The 19,223-nt window shown below is 33.7% G+C and overlaps 2 protein-coding genes across 6 annotated transcripts; one reads left to right on the forward strand and one right to left on the reverse strand.

Moving 5' to 3' along the window:
- Positions 1–338: 338 nt before the first annotated feature.
- On the forward strand, positions 339–2,880 carry LOC122608610 (exocyst complex component EXO70I-like). The gene is made up of 2 exons (XM_043781704.1): positions 339–1,133; positions 1,525–2,880. The coding sequence occupies exons 1-2, from the start codon at positions 354–356 to the stop codon at positions 2,878–2,880; spliced, it is 2,136 nt and encodes a 711-aa protein (XP_043637639.1). The 5' UTR covers positions 339–353.
- Positions 2,881–3,329: 449 nt separating this feature from the next.
- Positions 3,330–7,917, reverse strand: LOC122608095 (phosphatidate cytidylyltransferase, mitochondrial). 5 transcript variants are annotated; one of them, XM_043781184.1, is made up of 12 exons: positions 7,832–7,917; positions 6,482–6,585; positions 6,305–6,361; positions 6,144–6,206; positions 6,008–6,076; positions 5,205–5,297; positions 4,994–5,098; positions 4,846–4,923; positions 4,563–4,694; positions 3,845–3,938; positions 3,559–3,745; positions 3,330–3,393 (listed from the first exon to the last, which is right to left on the reverse strand). In XM_043781184.1, coding segments are annotated over exons 2-12 (981 nt in total). In that variant the 5' UTR covers positions 6,584–6,585; positions 7,832–7,917; the 3' UTR covers positions 3,330–3,392. The 5 variants fall into 5 exon arrangements, with proteins under 5 accessions (XP_043637119.1, XP_043637118.1, XP_043637122.1 ...); XM_043781183.1 differs by having other exon boundaries at positions 3,330–3,745; XM_043781187.1 differs by lacking the exons at positions 6,008–6,076; positions 6,144–6,206; positions 6,305–6,361; positions 6,482–6,585; positions 7,832–7,917 and adding an exon at positions 5,532–5,953 and having other exon boundaries at positions 3,330–3,745.
- Between the last annotated feature and the right edge of the window lie 11,306 nt (positions 7,918–19,223).

The raw sequence follows: 19,223 nt of genomic DNA on the forward strand, positions 1-19,223 counted from the left end.
GAAAGTGTACGACTGATATTCTCTTGTACGAAAATAAAAAAAGAATAAAAAAATGTCACTCTCAAAGTCTCAACAAATGACTACAGCTATCTATGTATATATAGAGTATAGACCAAATCAAGAAATTAACAACACCCGGCTGTCTGCTAACCCCATTGATTTGTCCACACTCAATTTTCTATTGCCATATGCTTCTTAGTTTACATCGAGATTTAGTCTTTGCTTGTATCTCCTTATCACATAATATATCTTGCCACCCTATTCCTGTCTTATAAACCATAACTCATATCACCACCCCAAGCCTAACTCTTTTTTTTTTGAAAGGTACCACCCTAAGCCTAACTAATCTCCCAATGGAAGAATACCCAATTCTTGCTAAACTAGAATCGGCGTGTTCTGATCTTAAAAACGTTCTAAAATTATCTTCAAGTATGCAAACAGACCTACAAAAACTTGATGAAAATCATGGTTCACTAAAAGAAAGTTTAAATGTAGCCTCAAGAAGGTTAGCGCCTCTTCAGACGCTCTCAATTGCCTCAAAAGCACTTGAAACACGTATCAACCGTGCGGTTTCACCTGCGTTGGTCCTCATTGATGGGTTCAAAATATCTGAATCTTTGCAAAGAAAAGTTGTCGACATTTCAACTAAACTTTCGGTTCAGAAGTCACAAAACAAGAGGCTTAGGTTACTGATTAAATATGTTGACTGTGTTGATAAGTTGAATATTGCTATTAATTTGATTAGCCAAGAAGGTGGCCCCTCGATCCAACGGTTGCAGGAAGTGGTGGAGTTTTTGAGTAGGACTAAAGCAACGGACCAGTTTAGAACACATCGATTAAGAGAGACTTTGGTCACCTTAAAAGTGTTATATGAAACCGAGGTGGATTCTATGAAGTTTGATGGGTTGCTTGACGAGGCTTTATTAAACTTACAAGATGACTATGAAGGAATTCTGCTGCAGTTAAGGCATCATAATGTTGGAGTGATGGTGGAAGGTAGTGGTGATGATGGTAAAGAGTTGGCAGACGTTGCAGAGTTGGGGACTGAGATGGAGGTAGAAGTTCTCAGACGAATTTCAGAGACGCTTACTGCAAATGATTGCTTGGATATATGTATTGATATCTTTGTGAAGGTAATTCTAATACTATAGACCAATCAACTTCTATCTTATTAGCATTTTGATAAAAACGGCGATGTCAGCTCATTTATTATGAATGGGCCGATTGCGGATCTTTGTTTCAAAAGGTCCACATCGGTTGAAAGTCATCACCTTTCTATGTCTAATGCAAACAAACCCTCCTACATAGTTTATCCATGATGTAGATTCGTTATTGTCAAATATAAAACATGGACAATATACATGTGGGTCAACTCAGCCTGATATGGCCCGTTTCAAGCCGTGCTTATAAAGACCCATTTTGACCCAAACCCGCCTCTACTTTATTTTCCAAAATAACTAGGATGGTTCAAGTGACAAAACAGTCTTGAAAGTTAACATATTTCAAATGTTACTTTATCAACAGGTGAGGTATAAGAGAGCTGCAAAAGCACTGATGAGACTAAACCCAGATTACTTGAGAACATACAAACCCGAAGAAATAGATGAGATGGAATGGGAAAGCTTGGAGACTTCTATAAGCCTATGGATCCAGCACTTTGAGCTAGCTGTCAGAACCGTTTTTGTTTCAGAAAAGACCCTGTGCAACCAAGTGCTCGGAAACATCATGGATGGAATGATCTGGCAAGAATGCTTTGTTAAAATAGCTGACAAAATCATGGCAGTATTCTTCCGGTTCGGAGAAGGGGTTGCTCGAAGTAACAAAGAGCCACAAAAGCTCTTCAAGCTCTTGGACATGTTTAATTCTTTAGAAAATCTAAAAAACGAGTTTTACGACATCTTTGAAGGGGAAGCGGGATCTGATATATGTTCTCGGTTTCGGGAGCTAGAAAAGCTTCTAATTCATGCTTCTACTAAAGTTTATTGGGAATTTGGGCTTCAGATTGAAGGTAACCAAGATGGGTTGCCTCCACCACAAGATGGGTCGGTTCCAAAAATAGTCCGATACGCGATTAATTATCTAAAATACTTAACCACTGATAATTATAGCGCGCCTATGGCTCAGGTACTCAGAACTGAACAAATATGGAAGGCAGGTATTTTGTCAACACCCGAAACAGATGAAAACTTGCTAAAAGAAGCGGTTTCAAATGTAATGGAGGCTTTACATAGAAATATCGAGTCTAAAAAGTCAAACTATAAAGACAAAGTTCTTTACCATGTGTTTACTATGAACACGTATTGGTATATTTATATGAGAACTAGGAATACCGAGCTTGGGAAGCTATTGGGTGAGAATTACATGAGGAAAAACTATAAAGTTGTGGCAGAAGAAGCGGCTTACTTGTACGAGAAGCAAGCATGGGGTGGGTTAGTCAGATTACTTGACAAAGAAGACCTAGAAGAACTCAAGGATGATGGAATCGGGACTGCTGCAAAGGCTAAGATTGAGGCATTCTTAAAGGGTTTTGAAGAGTGTGCTCAAAGGCATACAAGTAGATACATCATTCCGGAGCCTGATTTGCGAGAACAGATCAAAGAGGCAACCATTAAGCTTATTGTACCTGTTTACGCGGACTTTCTGGACAGGTTTTCAAGTGTATTAGCAAGGAAAGCATACTCATCACCTGAATCAATTGAGGGATTGTTGGGTCAGATTTTCTCAGGAAATGGTCGAAGTTCATCAATGGGTTCAAGGCGACGTGAGAGTAAGGATCGGACTGAAGGGAGAAATTCAGTGTCAAGTGATATAGACCAGATGCCAGGACGGAATTCAGTCAGTCGGTTCCAGCGAAACCGATCAAATGCTAGTGATGCTTAAGAAGTGGTAATGGCGGCTAAACGCCTGAACTAATAAGCAAGTTTTGTCACAAATTGTATTGATGTATGGTTTCCAGAAACTTGTTTCTTCTAGGAATGGTAATAATGGAAGTGTGGTGTGTTAGTAGATTAGAGTAGAAGTAGAGGCGGCAATTTTGACCCAATTACTCATGATTGTCTATTCCAGTTATGTTTCATCTCTGGTGGGCCAAAGACGTAAACTTAAAAGAGAGAAAAGAAGCTAAAAGGATAATGGGTCAAATGGGTCAAAGTTGCCTAAAGTGTATGGCTTAATGAAAAATCCAAAATCATATTTTTCAAAAGCTAAACAAGTATTCAGATAATAAAGTGATCTGATTATATTTGACACTAACAGGTTACAAAAATATTAAATCATTGGACAAAAAGTGTTTCAAGTCAACCAAACCACATCCAAACTCACCTGACCCGTTTCATAAATTACCTGATTTTACTCGTTACCCAGCGATACAACCTCTAGTTTACAGAAAATACTCTGCAATGTTAAAAAAACTCATTCAAATTGAGAGTCCTTAACTAAATCCAGTCTATTATATCAACTATTCTAGTTAAATGTTCATTCTAATGTAGGATCTAACTTGTTATCGCCAGTCTCTCTTTTAAATTAGCAAATTTTAATGGTAGCAGTGATACAACTTACTAGGTTGAAGATTTCCAAGCCTTTTGCATCTTTTTACCAAGATATCTAATTCCATGAACAGCTCCAGCAGTTATGAAACCAGCCACTGCTTGTCTAGCACTTGAAGTCATAACTCTACGCTTTAAAACATTTTGCATGCACGCTGCAGCCTTTTCACGTGATCCAATAGTAATTTTACTATTTTGACCTGCAAGGAAGTGAACGATTGGTTGTTATAACTGTCACCATAACAAATTATCTCATTGAATAATGCACTTTCTGGTAAAGCTTAAACCAGGTTGTTTACCTTCTGTCATGTCAGCTAGCCCCACTTTCATGTGACTTTTGATAGATAGGGGAAGGGATGACACAATGGACGATGTTGCAGATAAGCTACAATCCTGGAATTGACAAGATAAAAAGTACAAGTTTAATGTCATGTGAGCTAGAGGTGGAAAATGGGCGTGCTATATAACAGGTCAAACGGGGAGTTTTTGGTCAGGGTTGATACATATTAGGTTGGCTTTGGATCACATGAGATATTCATTTGCCCACAAGTTTTAATTTTCAAATAGACAGGTTGACTGGGTTATGAATGGTACATTAGATAGCTAACAGCCTAATATATTGTCCAACAAATTTCTTAAGGTATATCATATGCAAGATTGATTTTCATGGGACCAAGGGAGCATAAGACTTCCCCATTCGATATTTTTCTATTACCAGGTAGTTTATCATCCTACAAGCATATATAAAAGACAATGCATCCATTCCCACACTAATTGATACTGATTATACATCGTCACGACAAATGTACCATATATATTATACACTATATGTCCTTGCTTCAAGTTTAAAAAAGCAAGCATCTAAAGAAAGAATGAACTTAAATTATTATTACAACAAGGTAAATTTTAACTTTCTGCATTATAACAAAGATCCGTTTATAGCAAAGTATCGATCTTTTGGTCAATCCACTGATTTTCTTTGAAAATTTTATTAAGATTTTAAGCATGTTGACAAACCTGAGTTATTTTAGTTTTATTATTATCACCACATGAGGAGAGTCTCAAGAGTTGCTTAGATGCATATTCATCAATCAACGGCTTATACATATTCCTGAACAATTCAAATTGGCCATCTACTATCTTTTTCACCTGGGGCATCAATCAAAATATTCAAAATTATAAAATCATTCAAAAGTTGAGAATATAGATAATATCTTAAAATACCCTGTTTAGGATCAACTAAAACATAGCCCAAAAGCAGTAGCAGAAGGGCTACATGTTTGCCACTGAACATAAATACCTTATTTTTGTCCTCTGCAAAAAGCATACGCAAGTCACCCATATATGAGAGGCTGCATATTTTTTCATAAAGTTCTCTCTGCAGAAAAATGGCTATAAGGAAATCAATTTACTTATTAGCCAACTTAATAATAAGAAACAAATCGAACCTCTGTGAACTTTGAAGGCAAAAGAAGAAGTGCAGCAGAAGAGGCAGCCCTTAAATTAACCAAATTGGTATTTTTGATATCCAAATTGTCTACAATTATACGCACCTGTTACATTGAAAGCGACAATAGTTCAAATAAAGATATGTATAATAAGGACAGGATGAATTTATATTATGATAAATGGCAGTGAAAAGTGAAAACTGAAACATACAGGCTTTTGCAAGCGACCACTGAGGTAAAACCTGTCCCAATTCAGCATGTCTTGAGCCAAGTCATCCGTACGAACAACCCCATACTTGTACATCTGCTTGTGTAATTAATAGTTAAAGTAGATTTAAGCACAACAGTAAAGCATTTGGTATTAAGTATATAATAGATCAATCACCATCGATACCCTATTGTCAATAGCTAAAAGGGCAGACTAGAAGTGGCATATTCGATCCATTTCCCTATGGACGGGTCAACTGCAACTGGATCAAATAATTAAAATACAAAAATAGCCAGAATGCCAGATATAAAGTAGGTCGAATGGGGCCACCTGCTTTTAGATGGGGTGGTGGAGGGGTTGCTTCCCTTGAGTGCGTCTTGGGTTTAAGCCTCACTCCAGGGATTTTCCTCCTCGTGGTAACCCCGAGGGTAACTCTTGCGGGTGGTAACGAGTGTAGTACGTTGGAGTGCGGGTTTGACGTCCACATCCGGATCATTTGGATGTCACTGTGGATTCTCGAGTCACCTAACAACTAACTTGCCGTTCAAAAAAATGGGTCAAATGGGACAAACAAGTCACAGGAACCAAAAGTCACCCGACTGTGTTGTTAACGTATAAAACCTTCTAGACCATAATCATAATTCACACACTACGTATTTATAAAAATTACAAGGCATGGAATAGATTTCAGGTAAAACGATATCTGGCCCATTTCAATCCAAACTGCAATTACATATTTGAACATACATATTCACCAGAAAGAAATATGTAATGATATGAGACATAACCAAATGGTCGAACGCTACCTTGTTGTTCCAAGAAACAAATGGATTAAAGTGTACACCAATGCCAATGTGATCTGCAACATTAGTGATCTAAAAACAAACAAAATTAATGACATAACTTGGTGAAATCTAAATTGAACATAAGTAAGGGGCGAACCAGTTTTGATCCACCAAGAGATGCCATCCACGAGGCATAATGATCGCGGTTCATTTCTAGATTCTTGGTTATCAAAGTAGATAACAAAAGGGGTAACTGTTAAACACTGGACCAATTTTCAGGTAACTCAACTAAAGCTGGCAAAATGAGTAGTATCATACCTCTGCATGCCATTTTTGGGGATTTGATACACCAAGAATATAATCTTCCATAGATGACTAAAAACCGAAAAGCAACATAACAAACAGTTAACTAGAATAATGAAGTAGCCCGAACTTATACACTGCTTGAATCAAGCTTTAATGGCCAGCTAGTACAAGAATAGATGTAAAAGTAACCTTGTCACTATTATTAGGATGGAGACTTGAGCCGTAAACACAGCAAAAGTCTACTGGAGGTAGAACTTTCAGTAAACCACCGAGACTGGTTTTAGTTCCCATGGCTGCGTACAGTTAAATTAGTAAAATTACTACATTGAACCAGTGAGCAAAAATACAAATTACAGTCCATAACTGGGTGCTAATTAACCTCTGCTATTCCTTCAAGTTTTTTGGTTTTAGGTAAGGCAAGTACTATACAGTCTGGTCTGTCGATTATTTTAGAAATGTGATCAAATCAGTCAAATGTAACAAAAACAAAAAAAAAGTATATGGAAAGTAACATTTGAACGCTAAAAGCTTTTTTTTATATGGAACTAACTCTAATTAACAGCTAAAAATCTAACCATATCAAGCAAAAACTTAAGCACATCTGCTGCAAACAACAGTTTAATTTGTAACGGGCTTTTAGTATGAACAAATAATGTACGTCTTAATTTATTCTATTTTATTTATTGTGTAACTTTTAATGATGCGGTTACACACCAAATAGACATACAATGACTAAAACAAAGTTTAAAAAAATGCGTTAGCATCTTGTGCAAAAAAAGAAACCTCTTCCTAAACCATGTAAACTAAGAATGGAGGAAAAGCTTGTAGCAACTGAACTAGAGCTCCAACAAAGCAAACAGGCTGGTCTTGTTCATTATATAAGTTTAACCGAGCAAATGAACGAACTCAAACAGTTAAAGGAACATGCTATTCAATTCATTTAGGTTTGATCAAATAAACACAAACACTTAAACATATAGATGCTTGTTTGTAAGGATCATAAGCTTGTTCACATTCATTCATTCAGGAAGGCAGCTAAAGGAACATAAAGAATAATACCCAAACAAACATAAAATACTAAAGCTTTACATTATGTTCAATTTTGTTTTTGCTTTCTTTGTGTTTGTTTGCTTAAATATGACATATACACATACATAAACAAACCTTATCGGAGAACTTATGGAACGCACACAAACAAACAAAAAAAAAACCTGTCCTAAAAATCTATTACATCAAATTCTTGTTCAAGTTCATTCATTTACTAAACAAACGAACTTCCCGTTAAATCGTGCATTTAAGACTGACAAATTAAAAAAATAAAAAATGTGAGGGTTCCCCATTATTCTTTTTTTAATATATAGGCTCAACGATCTCATGGACCGGGTAAGTACAAGTAAAAGCTGACTTAGGCATTCCATCAAACAGTTGGTGGGCAATCGATTTCGTTCAATTGTGTATAAAATATCTAAAATTCGAAAAAAATGCTAATGTAACATGACATAACTATGTGAACAATATGAATGTATAGCTGCATATTACCTTCGAGAAATCAAGAACAAAGAAAGACGATCAGATCAACAAATTAAGAAGATTTTGTATATATGCAGTTTGGACTTCTGGTGGGAATTTTGGGTTTTTGATGTAGGAAATTTTTTAATTTCGGTATCTTAGTATGCTTAGTAACCATATTTAGTCCTTTATATGTGAAGGGATTGCTCAAAGGCATACAGAAGTAAGGTACATAATTCCAAGCTCGATTAGCTTGGTGTGAGTGGGTTTGTTTAATTTTGGAGAGCTCGAGTTGAAATTTGGCGTCTTTTAAACAAAGCTGGATTGTGACCTAGCGTCGAAAAAAAAAAAACAACAACAACAACAACTACTACTACTACTGTACCCAATCCCTGAGCGGGGTATGGGGAGGTAAGATGTAGAGAGTCTTACCTCTACCCAAAGGTAGAGAGACTGCTTCCATAAGAACCTACGGCCAAGAAGATTTAAAAGCCATAAAAGGGTAAAGTGTTTATACCTATCTGTCGAGAACATGATAAGACGATATACCTGTTAGCAGGTCCGCCGGGTATGCCACTTTAAGAGTAGGGACGGGTAGCAAACGTATGGCGACAAAACTTTAGCACAATACCTAAACTCTAGCAAGCATAGTACGGAAATAACAACATAAAATGTAGGAGCATAATAAACAAAGCCTTCGGCAAGGATAACCATACCTATACATATGAATTGACTAAAAACTAAGGGGATTAAATTATTTCTGAACAACCTACGGAGCAAAGTACCTTAGGCTGCTAAAGTAAACTAAATCTTCGTCTACTCACAAAAACGCTCACAAAACGACAAAGGAAACCTACACACTTAGTCCTCTACAACGATATCTATATATATACCACAAAAATGAGGCATATATACCCTTAAAAGCTGATTAAAAAAACCATAAAGAAGTAGAAATCACACTGGGATTATTCATAGATTTATATCAATTTTATATGTCATTGTTTTTAAATTTTAAAAAAATATAATTATAGAAATAAAAATGCATCCAAATATAATAATGTTTAGAGTTAATTACAGAAATCGTCCCTGTTGTCGACCCATACTTGCAGCTTTCATCCTTAATTTTCATAAATTACAGTTTTAATCCAAATAAGTTTGCTCCGTCAACAGTTTTGGTCCAACTTCAAAACTGACGTTTATTTACCAGTCACGTGACCTGCGCATGATGCGCATTTTAGTCTTTTTCTCCTCAAGGACTAAAAGTGTAACTAACTTTTCTAACAATAAGCTTTTTTTAATTAATAATATATACATATATGTTGTTGTTGTTGCTGCTGCTTGGGTTTCAATTTTTTTTTCCCAGATATGCATACATATACACATTATCAACATACTTCATATACATATACTTTTCCAAATCTATATACTTTTCCAGATTTCACATTTTATCATCTTTTTCAAATGTTAATCAAGAGATCTAAACCCAACTAATGCTTACAAATCAAATCCATCAGTCAAAAAACTTCGCACCATGACAAAATCTGCTAAAGAAAGGAGAAACATACAAAGTGGAAAAAGAAGGTAGGTATGATTTATAGTTTTGGTAATGAAATTCTGAAAACAACAAAATGAAAGAAAATTTATCAATATCTATCTCTCACATATTAAAAGTATGGATATGACTCTTTTTCTATCTGCATCCGGATCATGTATGGTTTTCAGATCTAAAATGTTTTTGTTAGATCTGGGAATTCGTGGTGGGTTCTATTTCATATGTTTTCAAACTTGATTTGTGGTGATGATAGATGAGAAGATTAAGATGAATGGTTGAACCTACAACCTTGAATCAACCATTTCTGCCACCACCATGTTTCGTCGATTTCGAAGGAGGTAGGATCTTGTTTCATCGGTTTTGAAGAAGTTGTTCTGAAGATCTAAACAAATTTTGTTGGAATATATTGAATGACTGAAATTTATTATTATTTTTATGATGTTGTTCACATTTTTATTGTTTAGTAATCTGAAGATAAAAATAAATAAATTTGGAATATATGTACGTATAATTTAGATCTATAAGTTCTTGGAATGTTTTATGACATGGGGAATGAAAAAGAGGAGAGGAAATGCATGTAGATTTTACCGACACAAATGATATGTTGATGATGATGATGAGGAAGATGATAGATGCAAAAAAAGGAGTTAATTACACTTTCAGTCCAGTGTTGGAAAATGACAAAAATATCCATCGTGTGGCTGTCACGTGATATATTTTTAAACGGACGTTATTACCAAGGACCAAAAGTGTTAACGGGGCAAAGTTTTTTGGACTAAATTTGTAATTTATTAAACTTAGGGACGAAAGCTGCAAGTGAAGGTCCACAACGGAGACGATTTCTGTAATTAACTCTAATGTTTAACATATAACTTATATTATATAACTATTTATATATTCCCTCCGTCCCATTTTAATTGTCCAACTTTGACTAGTCAAATCTTTTTTTTACGACTTTGACCGTAAATATTTTTATTTGTGTTATATATTAGTTGATGAAAATTGTATCGATGAAAAATACATGTAAAACTCAATCAATTCATATATGTTATATCAAGGGTTATCTAACACAAACGAAGATATATACAGTCAAATTCAGAAGAAAAAGACTTGACTAGTCAAAATTGGACAATTAAAATGGAACGGATAGAGTATTATATAAGATCATGTTCAATGTGGGAGTGATCACTGAGGGAGAAAATGTGGTATTCCAGGTCTTTCGATTATTTGATAGTGACATCAAAAAATCAGAGGTGGAAATTTAGGTCTTTGATTATAACTTAAAAAGCCGGAGATGAAAACTCTAAGTTAACTAGTGTCTGTTTTTCCAAAAAATTTTCTCAAAAAACATCATTGATCCAAAAATTCACCCGTTATGTATCAAATCAAGTAAATGGGTCAATGGGTTTTAAAAAATGAAATATATATAAAAGAGTCTCGAGAAAGACAAAGAGGAGTTCTATAAATTATGAACACATAGACCCAGATTAGAACAAAACTAGGTTTTTCTTAAAGGGTATAAAATGTTGGATTGTTTGGTTAAGATTTTTAATTTCAATGTCATATATGTCAACCGAGTTATCTATATAGTAATCATTCAACTCTTTAATTCCCAACTGTGTATACCAAACAGCCCAAATTGTTTGAAAGATAAATAATTAGAATTAAAAGTTATAATTCATTTGAAAAAAATGAGTTCTGCTCAGGGATACCTCACGTAGGGATGGCAATGGGGTGGATATTGTCGGGGATCTTAATCTCCATTCTCGTACCCGATTTTCACTTGTAATCATCATCCCCGTCGGGGAATTAGATTACATCCCCACACCCATCCCCATCGGGTATCAAGGATCCCCATCGGATATCGGGGATACCTTTTTTGAATGAACATGAATTTATTTAATTTAATAGAAAATATGTAGGAGAATATTTATTTCAACATTTCTTTCTATGTATAAACTAATATATATGTTAAGTAAATGATTAATAGAGTATAATACATAAAAAGTATTAAACAAAAGCTCTAAACTTAAAATTGATTCTAGAATATAGATAAGAATTTACAGTGATTCTAATAAATATATATAGTATTTTCGGGTTCGGGTATGGAGATCGCGGATTTACAGTTTCTCATCCCCGTCCCCATTTCAATCGGGGATTAGATTTATATCCCCATACCCGTCCCCATCCCCGGTCAACTGAGGGATTCCCTGGTTAAATCAGGTGCAAGTATCGGGTTCTCCATCAGGCACGGATATTTTTGACTTCCCTACCCCCACGTTTGTACACCCGACTAAACGGACTTGATAGTATCGTTGTGAAATAACAAGTGCACATAAGAAGAAATTACATTAAACGTTGCATTTCTTTGGTTTGGAAGTTCTAGAATGTTGTCTGTGGATTTCTAGCCCAACTTTTATTGAGGGTCTTCATTTGTTTCTTTTGGAAAACAACATAAATAGTATAATTTTATAGTTCTATTTAAAATAAAATAATTATTTTATTAAAACAAATAAAATGATCGGCTTTTATTAACCGAAAATCACTGTGAATAATGAAAATCATCATGGATGTATATATATATACTTGTAATTTGTGTATCAGCTTTATAATTATCAAAGGGTAAAGATCTTGTTTTATTTATTTTAATTTAATACCTATTTTACAATAACCAATATAATATAATCCATTAATATAACTTAATATAATTTATAATCCATAAATTATGGGAATTGATATCCGTACCACAAATAGTGATTTTTTTTACCACACAGTATAACCTTTAAAACACACTGTACAAGCATGTGAAACATATGTATGGTAAATCAATCAAAAGTTGTGGTACAATTTTCACTACCCATAAATTATATATGTGTAATAATTACTCTAAAGTTCTATTTTTCCTCAAACTTGATTTGACAAAGCATGCGTTTCTTTTTACACCTTATAATGCAATACCACACTTATTTCATGAAAGGGTAGATTCCAATTTGTAATTTTGGCATTGGCCCTTGATGATTTCCAAATAAAATATAACACAAAATGGATATAGTTTTAGATAATAGAAAAGGCCAAAAGGGTTGGTTGCTCTTTATTGACTTTGTAGTCACGTGGACCTTTTGCACTTGTTGGGGAATACCGACGACTTCACTAGGTAACAAGTCTTACACGTCCTTTGCTTATTAACCTCTTAAAGATTATATACACAAAGGTGACATTCATTGTACCATGCTCTTACAAGATATTAACTAGACATTCTTTTGTGGTGTTAGCACTTAGCCTAATACTAAAAGCTTGGTGAGTTAGTGTCATAAAATGGTATGAAAGAATTTTGTGAAATTTTCACATCACTTTAACTCTTTAAGGTTTTCACATATTTGTGAAGATATCCAAAACGTTTCCAAATATGCTTGATATATAGTGGTGTAACCTTTTGTAACATAACATGATTAGTTGAGTTTGAGTATGTTCTTCTACATCATATCATGAAATTATGAGCAAGTGTGATATATATATATATTGGAGAATTTCATAAAACATATTTTCTTATTCTAGGCATCTTTAGGTTTCCAATCAATAATAGGACTATTTGATGTTAACACGTCTATCTCACATATATCCGCAAATATTTAAATTAACTAGTCTTAATACCCTTACGATGTAGGATAGCTATATAGATTGTATGAAATTTGAATATACCTCATACATGATTTGTAAGTATGAGATAAGTTGTGCTTAATCTAATCGATGATAGAAGTTGAGTTATAAAAAACAGTAATAATAAATATAATATATGTTCAATTAAAATTTGGGATTTACCTAAAAAATTTTAAAATCACATCAAAATCGAAACTTGTAAGCACAGAGGATGAAGACAAATAGCCTTGTGATTTTGGATCGTAAACTCAACCTTTTGAAGTTTTCATGTTATTAACTTATTATGAGTAATATAAATAACAGGAGTTGAAAAATTGAGAAAGAAAATGGGACAATTAAACTAATAAGAAAACGATCAATCAAATAAGGTTATAATCTGTTTTGTATTTATAAGCTAACAGTTAGAATTAATTTTAAGTATAATAAGGAAATTGAATCTATATCAATTAAAAAAAATAATCTACCAATAAACTAAAACAGGATTGAGATGTTCTTGAAACGACACGTGGCGTAATCCTTGATCGACACGTGCCCTTTTAATAGATTTATTTTATTAAATTAGATTTTTTTTTTTTGTATATAGATGCAATTTCCTTATTAGACTTGGAATTTGTAACACCCATGAGTTGACCACGAAAGATTTTAAGTCAAACTAAAATTTTAGACTTCAAAATACGACCTCGTAATGTTTAGTCGGCATCGTAATTGTAAAACGACCTCGTATTCATGTATCGACATCGTATTTTGTCTTAGCATTGTATTCCTGGTGTAGCCTCGTATTTTACTCGCATCACATTTTGAGTTAGCATAGAAACCTTACATTTTTGCCCTACATCTATATACTCCCTATTCTCCACAAAACACTCATTCCATCAACTTAACCTCAAAGAAAAACACACACAAGCCTTCACTACCTCCCTTTTGCTACCCCAAATTTGTTATCTCACTTTGCTAACCCATTTTACTACCTCACCTTTACTACTTCATAAACATCAAGTTTTATAGAAATCGAACCTTACTTTGCTTAGATTTAGTGTCAAAAACAGTGTTTCTACCTTCTAAGCATCATTACAAACATCTATTTTGGTCAGATTTGATGTAAGAATCAAAACCCTTTTTATGCTCTTCTTTTGAATATTTTCGGTTATTCTTTTAATACACACACTACACCGCCAAGTATCAAACTTTTTACGTCCAAAATGTTTAGAAACATATACCAAAACTTTTGTCAAAGTCTCGTGTGATTTCATTAACAAACTCTTAAGATGTAAGAATTTTTGTACACTTTTTGTTTAAATGGGTTTTCGGGTTTAAGTTCGTTTTAGAGTTTCCGACCTTAGTATTGTTTTTCTATCATATTTGTGGATCTAAAAGTACAATCTGATGTTAAAAATACCTTCCAGATCAAAATAAACGATTAGGGTTTTCTAGAATGATTTTTGGGGAAGAACAGCCCAGTTTGCGACCCCGTCCATTTACGACCTCGCATTTCCATTTACGACCTCGCATTTTCATTTACGGCCTCGTATTTCATTTGTGATCTCGCATTTCAAATATGACCTCGCATTTCTATTTGCGACTTTGCATTTCGTTTGTGACCTCGCATTTTCAAATGAGACCCCAGATTTACTAGCCTCTCAAATCTCAATTTCAATTTTGTCATTTAGTGAAATAAGACCCCAAAATCAATTTAAGACCTCAATTTTCAATTGAGATCTCGGATTTCGATTACTACCTCGATTTAGTCAATTATGGTCGGTTTAGTCAACATTAGTCGATTTGGTCAACTTAGTCAAACTCGTAATTTGGTCAACTTTAGTCAAACTCGTAAGTTTTGGTCAAAGTCAAACATGAGCTCTTTTGGACAACTTAGCCAACACTTGGCGGCACTTTATGAGCACGTTTACTTATAGTGAATGAATACTTAATTATGATAACTTGAAACAGATTGTTGCGTGCGATTACTTTCCTTCTGATATCTTGCGTAGCTTATCTTGTTGTTATCTCTCTGGTGACTTTCGTAATCCCCTTTTCACATGTTTTCATGGGGCTGAAAGGATACAAATCATTTTTATAGTAAAACGTATATACTTTGGTACTATTTGATATGACTTTGTGCAACCTATTTTGGATACGCTTATGGTTACATATTTTGGATACGCTTATGGTCGATAGTGCCATGTGCCTATCTCTGTGTGTTCTACCACTGTCTGTGTGTCCTTTAGCCAGGTAATGTCTATGACCGTAAGCGACTTCATACTTGATATACAAACTAGCCATGTCATGTTTATGACTGTAAGTGCACGATTGACATACAAGCTATCCATGTCATGTTTATGACTTTAAGTGCACGATTGACAGACAAACTAGCCATGTCATGTTTATGACTGTAAGGGCACGCATTGATACATACTAGCCATGTCATGTTTATGACTGTAAGTGCACGATTGATAAATACTAGCCATGTCATGTTTATGACTGTAAGTGCACGATTGATACAAACTAGCCATGTCATGATTATGATTGTAAGTGCACGATTGACAAACAAACTAGCCAGGTCATGTTTATGACTGTAAGGGCACACATTGATATTCATACTAGCTAGGTCATGTTTATGACAGTAAGGGCACGCATTGATATACATACTAGGCAGGTCATTTCTATGACTGTAAGGGCACACTTATACGTATTCATACTTAATGGCACAAACGGTTTTCAAGTAAACAAACATAATTTCAAACTTACGAACTCACCAACCTTTGTGTTGACGCTTTTTAGTATCTTTTAGGTGTACAAGTTGAAAATGTTAGAAGTGACTAAGCAGGATAGCATGGTGGCGTTTAGCAGACTGAGATTAGGATTTGGAGTTGCATATCTTATGTGATTTTTATTGTGGCTTTATGTTTAGACAATGACATTATGGCTAAGTGATCTTTCCCTTGCGCGGGAGTTTATCTATGTTTTATTTGAATCTTGACTCTATGTTGGATGTTTATGTTTGGATTTATGAAATGTGTGTAATTTGAGCATTCATTTAGTTACTCTACGTAACATCCACGACGCGTGTACTATGCGTCGCATCCTGAGTTTTCCGTCTTTGTCGGGGTGTGACAGAATTAAACTCTAACTCTTGGCTTATTAATACAAAAGACATAATAAACTTATTTCATTGGTCGTTTTTTCATTAATAAATTGTCTCTTTTTATTCTCAATTCTTCAACTCACATTACTTAAATAAGTTATTAACATGAAAACTTCAAAAGTTTGAGTTTATGATTCAAAGTCACAAGGCTATTTGCCGCCATGCACTATCCTTACAAGTTCTAATTTTGATGTGATTATGAAAATTTAAGGTAAATCCAAAATTCTAAATAAACATATATTATATTTATCATTAATGTTTGTTATAATTTAGCTTCGATCATCGAACTGTTTGTTATAATTTAACTTCGATCATCGATTTATTTTAACCTGAGTTTATTTCATACTGACGAATCATGTATGAGGTATATTCGACTTTATTTATGATACAATATATACATAGCTATCATACATCGTATGGGTATTAGTGCTAGTTTAATAAAATAAATCAATTAAAAGGACACGTGTCGATCAAGGATTACGCCACATGTCATTTTAAAAATATACCAATCATTTTTAATTTATTGGTAGATTAGTTCATGAAACTAGAGCCTAGCTACAACGTACTTATGATTTAAACGTTTCATAGCATGCTTCAAATAGTACAAAACTTGGTGTAAGCATATCATATCATTGTGTCACTTAAACTAGGTATAATAACACGCATTCATTAACTATTGTAACACATTTTTTTTACAACATATATAACTTAGATAGGTTGAGTATTTGATGATTCAAACTCTCAATTCCTTATTCGTTTGACTCGTTTTACAAAGGTTTTGTAAATTCTTAATCAAATATTTTTTTTGTTAACGGTGAATTTGAACTCAATGCAGGGGCGGATGTAATATAGAATTGGGGGGGGGGGGGGGGGGGGGGGTGGTGGTGGTGGTTAATGCCCCCTATTGGCTGAAACTTTCTTTTGTAAACTAGTGTGTTGGTTATCTCCAAAGCCCGCTAGTTATTAAGGTTGTCCCCAACTTAATTTTTTAATGCCCTCGGTTTTAAAGGTTTCTACTTGTGTGGACATGGGATCTTGTATTGGTAAGACTAAAAAGTGATTTCCTTTTGAAAAAAAAAAAAAAGGTTTGAAAGTCAGAAAGTTGCAGAGGCTGCGTGAAGAAGAACACCATATGTTGATGAGATGAGATATTTGTTTAATATAAAAGTTTTCATTTTAAACCTTGTATATTAGTGGGAATTTCATTTATAACCCCATTGATATAAAAGCTTAGATTTTCCTATTTATATTTCAAACCCTTGTCATTTAAAGTTTTAAACAAATATTTATAATTTATTTATTTTCAGGTTTTATGTTCATTTAAATATCTTTGACCACCTTTTTTTTTCTACATAATTTCATTAAAACTAAATTTATAAGTTTTGCCCTTTAACTTTTTAATGCATATATTCATGTCCTTAAATTCAATTATAAAGGGGTATTTTTAAAACATTTCGTTCTGAACATCAAAAATCTCATGACCGAACTTGTCCATAACTTATCGTATTCATGTAATCACCTTTGTCATCGTGCCCCCTGTATACAAAAATGTTACATCCGCCACTGACTCAATGGCTATATATCCAACTTCAATGACAAAGAAAAACAATTTCTCTAATCATATGAGCATTTTTAATAATACAAAAATTTGAAACTGAACCTCAAAATTTCAAGGTCAATCCATCGATTGATATTTGATGTTTGAGGTTGTGATAGTACCACTAAACACTCAATCTACACACTAAACACTCAATCTACACAACTTTAGTGTTAAGTGCTTATATATACCAAAATACCAAACTACAAAGTAAGACTTTAGACATAATAATAGCAAATGTCGTATTCTCACGTTGATTTTTATTAATTAAAGTAATATTATAGTAATGTGCTTCTGTGTGTCGATTGTTATCACCTATGAAATAAGCTACCCAAAATTCCTAATTATTACTTATTATACTCATTTTCTCTTTGCTGAGATCGATAGAACACACGTCTCCGTCCGCATCCACTCACACCCACACCCATAGTTATCGATATTTTTGACTCGACTCGAAATGTGATTTTTCGACTCGTGACTCGAAACGTGACTCGAATCGTAAGAGTCGGGATATTTGATAATATATAATTGTATAATTATAATTATATATAAGTTTTTATTGTAGAAATATTGTATTGTATTGATATATTATACTAAAATAGTAAACACTATTAAAATAAAATCAAATTTGAAAACATATAAAAAAGTTATATTTAAAAAACATAAAAATAAGCTAAAACAAAATATTATTTTTGTGAATTGTGACTCGAAGTATGACTCGTACCGACTCGTAAAACAAAACACTAGTCATGCTACGAGTCTGGAGCAAAACGAGTCTAACACCAAGTCGCCTCGTTTTCACTTGATTTTAACTCGACTTGTGACTCGTACGAGTTTAACAACTATGCCCACACCCATTTACTCTTACACTTATTTTCATTTTTAAAGACAATTTTAATAAACTCATCAACATGTCTTTTATATACCCAACTCAATTTTTAAAAAAAAAACACATTATGAAAAAACCTTTGTTTGCATTCTTGAAAATATTTTGTTTACACAAAAATTTGAACTCTTTTAAGTCTCAGCCTTTTCTATATACTAATTCATCAATTGATGTTTGGTTATGCTTTCACTTATATTTTGGAAAAGGGTTTAGTATCTAGAGGTGTAAGTAACTTTTACACATTTTATATTGTGTGAATGTAACTTTCATTTAGCTTATTGTAAGTAAGTAACCTGGTAGACTGAACGATTAATGTAAAATTGTATACGTGGCAAACCATATGAGCTACCACGTAGAAGTTTTTGATTGGTCAACGTAAAAGTTTTACATTAAACATTTAATTTAGCGGAGTTAGTTACATACAATGAACCAAATGAAAGTTACATTTACACAATAGAAAAAATGTACAAATTACTTACACACTTAGATAGTTAACCCTTTGGAAAAGGATAAAGGTTTTCCACCACCATATATTCAATTCTTCTAAAATTTAAATTCACGTTTTATCATTTGATTTCCAAACTTTCA

This window comes from Erigeron canadensis, chromosome 7 (assembly GCF_010389155.1).
Source record: "Erigeron canadensis isolate Cc75 chromosome 7, C_canadensis_v1, whole genome shotgun sequence".
Lineage (NCBI taxonomy): Eukaryota > Viridiplantae > Streptophyta > Magnoliopsida > Asterales > Asteraceae > Erigeron > Erigeron canadensis.